The sequence below is a fragment of the Macrobrachium nipponense genome, chromosome 46, assembly GCF_015104395.2.
Source record: "Macrobrachium nipponense isolate FS-2020 chromosome 46, ASM1510439v2, whole genome shotgun sequence".
NCBI lineage: Eukaryota > Metazoa > Arthropoda > Malacostraca > Decapoda > Palaemonidae > Macrobrachium > Macrobrachium nipponense.
Window position 1 is genome coordinate 41,520,328 of NC_061106.1, and position 7,500 is coordinate 41,527,827.

At 34.9% G+C, this 7,500-nt stretch overlaps 3 protein-coding genes across 6 annotated transcripts in view; 2 read left to right on the forward strand and 1 right to left on the reverse strand.

Annotated features, from left to right (window-relative positions):
- LOC135214959 (uncharacterized) overlaps nucleotides 1-7,500 on the reverse strand; it is a 471,889-nt gene that overhangs the window by 73,337 nt on the left and 391,052 nt on the right. The window lies entirely within an intron of this gene.
- LOC135214704 (uncharacterized) lies at nucleotides 4,423-4,920 on the forward strand. The gene has a single exon (XM_064249035.1). It carries the CDS (start codon nucleotides 4,423-4,425, stop codon nucleotides 4,918-4,920), a length of 498 nt encoding a protein of 165 aa, XP_064105105.1.
- On the forward strand, nucleotides 6,318-6,776 carry LOC135214705 (uncharacterized). The gene has a single exon (XM_064249036.1). The coding sequence runs from the start codon at nucleotides 6,318-6,320 to the stop codon at nucleotides 6,774-6,776; it is 459 nt and encodes a 152-aa protein (XP_064105106.1).

Below are 7,500 nucleotides of genomic sequence, written 5' to 3' on the forward strand. Positions count from 1 at the left end.
TACCAGTAAGAAAAAAATCCGTGTATCGGTAAAAATAAAAGACGGTTACCCATAAAAAAAAAAAAAAAAAAAAAAAAGCGCGCGCGCGCGCCCACACACACACACACACACACACACACATATCTATATATATATATATATATATAGTAATATTATATATATATATATATATATATATATAATATATATATATATATATATATATATATATATATATATATAAAGGGGGACTGTTTAGATGCAATAAAATGTCTGTGACAAATACTTGCAATACTCAAGAATCAACTATAAGTGAATTGAGTCATATGAAAAATAATACCAGTTGACCATCGTACAAAAGAGATATAATGCTTCATTTACGGTACAAGTTCAAGGTAACATAACTAAAATAAGGAGACGAAGAGGTAGAAATTGAAGTCAACAGAAATGACACAAAGAGAGGAATAATTTGCATCGTAAATTCGCGTTAACAAACACGCAACTCATAACGAAAATGGGATATTACTGTAATTAAAATAAATATATCTCACGATTCTCCACTAATACCCTCACCCTTCCGCCCGAACGGAATAATGACACGCGCAAATGAGAAACTAATTAGTCACCTGGAAGATGACGCGTGATAAATGGCTCGCCTTAATTACGTGAACAACTCAGTCAGGGATAAATAAAACCATTATTTATTCAATAAGAAAATGTCACCCAATGCAATAGCGACGACTCGTTCCATCCCACCGCACGCGAAGTGACGTGTGAATTGACCGGTGATATAGAAGCTACCAGAGATATATATTCCTTCCATGGGAGAGAGAGAGAGAGAGAGAGAGAGAGAGAGAGAGAGAGAGAGAGAGAGAGAGACTTCCCCCGTACAAGTTTTCGTTCTGAGGGCCACCCGATCAAATTTGGGAAACTGAATTCATATTATGAAGAGCGTGTGCCTTGACGTTGATCGACGTAAATGATGTGAGCAGATCACTATTATGGTAAATACGAGGCTACTGCAATTAGTCAAATTGTAAAAGAAAAGAAAAAAAAATTTAAACTAGACGGACGAATATTGAAAAACCAATAACCCAACAAGACTATAATTATTTACGGGTATATACATAAACATGCCCACACAAATATTACACTTAACATGACAACTACATGCGCAATATATAATTTTGTATATGTATATACTGTCTATAATAAATTACATAGATATATATATATATATATATCTATATATACACACTATATATATATATATATATATATATATATATATATATCCAGATCTGACGACAGGCTCTTTACATATCCATTTATCAACTACGGATTTATTAATGGTTATCGACATTTGGGGGACGCAACCAGCTCTTTTTATGTGATGAGCATTACAATACACATACACACTCACATATTTATTTATTTACTATCTATTTATTTATATACGAGTGTGTAGAGCTATAGCGAGCGTATATTATTTCCGAAAGGGAACAATAGTCTGCGTAAACTTCAAATAAAACAGAAAATTATAGATATCCACTGACGCCGTATGCAACGAACGTGTGTGGTGTATACCATTCAACCTGTTTCATGCCGTGGAATACATTAAAAGGAAAATGAAATTCCATTTCATATTCTAATAACATGAGCTCTCTCTCTCTCTCTCTCTCTCTCTCTCTCTCTCGTCTCTCTCTCATCTCTCTCTCTCGTCTCATCTCTCTCTATTTTTCTGGAAGATATCCTTTAAAGCTTAGTGTAGGACCGTGACCGAAGCTGAAGAGGATCTCTTTAGGATACGTTCAACATAAAACTTCCATGCCCAAATGGTTTTACGCGTTGAGGTTTTTATTCTTAAGGAGAGTTACGAGGATTAGGATGTCTCAAAGACTTATTTAGTCCATCCCAGGAGGCATCATGGGCTCACTTATCTCTAGGAGCAGGTTCTGAAATTCATTCACGTCGTTCCAGTGATTTTGTCTAATTTTATTAACTCTTCCACACTGCTGCTGTTTACAACTTCTGGTGGCAGTTTATTCCACGTGTTACAGAGAGAGAGAGAGAGAGAGAGAGAGAGAGAGAGAGAGAGAAACTTACCTATCAGAAAATTTTATACTGTGAGAACGCAAACAGTATTTAGCAAACAACTTCATAAAAATATATTTCTTAACTCTTGCCTCAAAGCAAAACTCATAAACAGGTTGCAATATAAGACATTCAATTCGTTAACGAACGATCGGCTCTCTCATAAATGTTATTCAATTTACACCAACTGAATGATGAACCTACCTACAATGGTTATTCAAGTGCACAGAGGCATTCCATTAACTCTGGCTGGCTATTCAGTTAAGACAACTGATGCCGTTTAGTGGAACAATGTATTTGTTGCTTAACTGAGTGGCGGATTACCACGGAATATACCGAGTGAGTTCAGTAGTATAATTAAATCAATTCTACCAAATTTGGTAGCGTTGCAGAAATGCTTCAGGAATGGGATGTTATATGTTCTGTGTTCTCTTTTTATTGTAACATTTTAGTCGTTTTTCAAATGAATGTTTTAGGGGCAGAGGCTACTTGGAAAAAAGCCAATACAGTAGGGCTCTTTTTTTAAAAAACTTTACTTTTGCAGCAGAGCTACTTGGAAAAAAGACAAGTACAGAGTACGCTCATTTTTTTAAAACTTTATTTTATCACTTATAAAATTCGTAAGGGATGTTATGTTCTGTTTTCTCTTTATTATAACATTTAACTCGTTTTCAAATTTGGAATGTAGGGCAGCAGAACTACTTGAAAAAAAGAACAGTACAGAGCACGCTCATTTTTTAAAATTTTACTTTATCCCTTATATAATTCGTAATTTACGAAAAGACAACCGAGTCCTCTTATATCTCACATATCTCGTTGTGTTTTTATTTTAATTTTCTTTTAAATCGCTTTTTTTTTGTCGATGCAATAACGCGTTTTAGTTAACGAAACATGGTCACGGTGAATAATATAATCTCGCAAGATGGATGCTATAAAGCGTTTTAGTTAACGAGACATGGTCACGTGAACGAGACATGTCGGTGAATATAATCTCGCAAGATGGATGCTATAAAGCGTTTTAGTTAACGAGACCAATGGTCACGGTGAATATAATCCGCAAGATGGATGCTATAAAGCGTTTTAGTTAACGAAACATGGTCACGGTGAATATAATCTCGCAAGATGGGCTCCCAATTTCCTTGACTTATTAAAATTAGGATACTGCTCGCGTCTGCAATATCTATTTCACAATAACACAAAAGCTAAGCGATCTGGACTATCGGCAACCATAAGGATTAAAAAAAAAAAAATTCAATTCCATCCCTTATAAATATTTCATCTCCTCCTGTCCATATTTCTACTGGCATTAAAAACTACGCTATAACTTCTGATACAGTATACGTATCGCTACACCGTAGGCCTAAAAAGACTTTGAATTACCTCCTGATGAAATACCCAAAGTTTCTATAGGCAAAGTTCAGGCTTCGTGTGCCTAAAGATGTAAATAAACGACGTCAATAGCATGCCCCGGGGACTCTGGCTACATGCTAACTTAAAATTGGGGCATAAACTGAAACGCTATACCCTAGAAGCCAGAGCTACCACCACTCATGCGGAGAGAGAGAGAGAGAGAGAGAGAGAGAGAGAGAGAGAGAGAGAGAGAGAGAGAGAGAGGGGGGGGGGGGTTACTATAACAATTAGAGGGTGTCCATAAAGTCCCAGTACCATTACAATAAATAAATACTTGTAATGGTACTGGGACTTTATGGACACCCTGTATGGAAAGTTGAGGGGGCATATGAACTGATGAATAAATACTTCAAATAAGAAATTAACACTCATGAATATGCCCTGAGTTCAAGAGCATTTCCTAAAGTCATGGTATGCTCCAAAATATGCTCTAAAATACACGAAATAAAAACGGCTTATTCGACTGGAGGTATATATAAAATCAGGTGAAAAGATGAATTAGTATTATTTTGATCGCAATATCAATTACACTGCTGATACCAAGACAAGGAATGGCCTTAGTAAATACCAAGTTAGAAGATGGAGCAATTCAGGAAGCAAAATTTATAGGATAACAAGTGTTCTAATATTACACGGATTTCCTAAATTTACATAGATTTTTAAAAAGAAAATAACTTTAATATTTACAGTAAAGTTATGAGACTTCGAGAACTGGATCTGAATGGGACAGTAACGACTACTTTAGAAAGACTTTTATACGAAAGAAGTAAATAAAAAATAAATAAAACCTTTTGAGACATAAAAAGGTCGAGAACTTTGATTGACCAAACCTGAATTAAGTATGGGAATTGGATTCAACAAACCCGAATTAAATATGGGAATTGGATTCACCAAACCTGAATTAAATATGGGAACTGGATTCACCAACCCGAATTAAATATGGGAATTGGATTCACCAAACCTGAATTAAATATTGGAACTGGATTCACCAAACCCGAATTAAATATGGGAACTGGATTCACCAAATCTGAATTAAATAAGGGAATTGTATTCACCAAAACTGAATTAAATAAGGGAATTGGATTCACCAAACCTGAATTAAATATGGGAATTGGATTCACCAAACCTGAATTAAATATGGGAATTGGATTCACCAAACCTGAATTAAATATGGGAATTGGATTCACCAAACCTGAATTAAATATGGGAATTGGATTCACCAAACCTGAATTAAATAAGGGAATTGGATTCACCAAACCTGAATTAAATAAGGGAATTGGATTCACCAAACCTGAATTAAATATGGGAATTGGATTCACCAAACCTGAATTAAATATGAGAACTGGATTCACCAAATCCGAATTAAATATGGGAATTGGATTCATCAAACCTGAATTAAAATATGGAAGTTGGATTCACAAAACCCTCGGAAATTAAATATGGGAGGAATTGGATTCACCCCCAAACCTGAATTAAATATGGGAATTGGATTCACCAAACCTGAATTAAATATGGGAAACTGGATTCACCAAATCCGAATTAAATATGGGAATTGGATTCACCAAACCTGAATTAAATATGGGAATTGGATTCACCAAACCCGAATTAAATATGGGAATTGGATTCACCAAACCTGAATTAAATATGGGAACTGGATTCACCAAACCTGAATTAAATATGGGAACTGGATTCACCAAACCTGAATTAAATATGGGAATTGGATTCACCAAACCTGAAGTAAATATGGGAACCGGATTCACCAAACCTGAATTAAATATGGGAACTGGATTCACTAAACCTGAATGAAATATGGGAACCGGATTCACCAAACCTGAATTAAATATGGGAATTGGATTCACCAAACCTGAATGAAATAATGGGAACCGGATTCCCCCAAACCAAACCTGATTAAATATGGGTTACTGGATTCACCATGAACCTGATCATATTGAAAAAATTGATTCACCAAACCCTCCATTAGATAAATGGGAATTGGATTCATCCCCCAAAACCTGAATTAAATATGGGAATGGATTCACCAAACCTGAATTAAATATGGTTAATTGTGAATTCACAACCTGAATAAATTATGAAACGAAATTCACCAACCTGAATTGGGAATTCCAACCAAACCCGCATTAAATTGGATTGGGAATTGGGAATTCACCAAACCTGGAATTAACAAATAAAATTTGGGAATTGGATTCCACCAAACTGAATTAAAATGGGAATTGGATTCCACCAAACCTGAATTAAATATGGGAAACCGGATTCAACCAACCTGGAATTAAATATGGGAAACCGGATTCACCAAAACCTGAATTAAATATTGGGAATTGGTTCACCAAACCTGAAATTAAATATTGGGAATTGGATTCACCAAACCTGAATTAAATATGGGAACTGGATTCACCAAACCTGAATTAAATATGGGAATTGGATTCACCAAACCTGAATTAAATATGGGAATTGGATTCACCAAACCCGCATTAAATAAGGGAATTGGATTCACCAAACCTGAATTAAATATGGGAATTGGATTCACCAAACCTGAATTAAATATGGGAATTAAATTCACCAAATCTGAATTAAATATGGGAATTGGATTCACCAAACCTGAATTAAATATGGGAATTGGATTCACCAAACCTGAATTAAATATGGGAATTGGATTCACCAAACCTGAATTAAATATGGGAATTGGATTCACCAAACGGCCACTAAATATTTGGGAATGGGATTTACCAAACCTAAATTAAATCGGGGGGGGGGGGATTGGATTCACAAACCTGAATTTAAATATGGGAACCAGATTCACCAGACCTGAATTAAATATGGGAATTAAATTCACCAAACCTGAATTAAATTTTGGAACTGGATTCACCAAACCTGAATTAAATATGGGAACCGGATTCACCAAACCTGAATTAAATATGGGAACAAGATTCACCAAACCTGTATTAAATATGGGACCTGGATTCACCAAACCTGAATTAAATATGGGAATTAAATTCACCAAACCTGAATTAAAATTGGGAACCGGATTCACCAAACCTGAATTAAGTATGGGAATTAAATTCACCAAACTTGAATTAAATATGGGACCTGGATTCACAAAACCTGAATTAAATATGGGAACTGGATTCACCAAACCTGAATTAAATATGGGAATTAAATTCACCAAACCTGAATTAAATATGGGAATTGGATTCACCAAACCCGCATTAAATATGGGAATTGGATTCACCAAACCTGAATTAAATATGGGAATTGGATTCACAAACCTGAATTAAATATGGGAACCAGATTCACCAAAGCCTGAACTAATTAAATGGGGAATGATGCACCAAACCCTGGGATTAAATTTATGATTGGATCACCAAACCTGACCAAATTAAAATTGTTTGAACCTTGAAATTCACCAAACTAAATTTTAAAAAAATGGGGGGGGGATTTGAACCCCAGATTCACCAAACCGTGAATTTAAATTGGGATTAAATTTCACCAAACCTGAATTAAAAGGGATTCACCAAACCTGAATTAAATATGGGAACCGGATTCACCAAACCTGAATTAAATATGGGAACCAGATTCACCAAACTTGAATTAAATATGGGAATTAAATTCACCAAACCTGAATTAAACATGGGAATTAAATTCACCAAACCTGAATTAAATATGGTAACTGGATTCACCAAACTTGAATTAAATATGGGAATTAAAATTCACCAAACCTGAATTAAATATGGGAATTAAATTCACCAAACCTGAATTAAATATGGGAATTGGATTCACAAAACCTAAATTAAATATGGGAACTGGATTCACCAAACCTGAATTAAATATGGGAATTAAAATTCACCAAACCTGAATTAAATATGGGAACTGGATTCACCAAACCTGAATTAAATATGGGAATTAAATTTACCAAACCTGAATTATATATGGGAACTGGATTCACCAAACCTGAATTAAATATGGGAACCAGATTCACCAAACCTGAATTAAATATGGGAA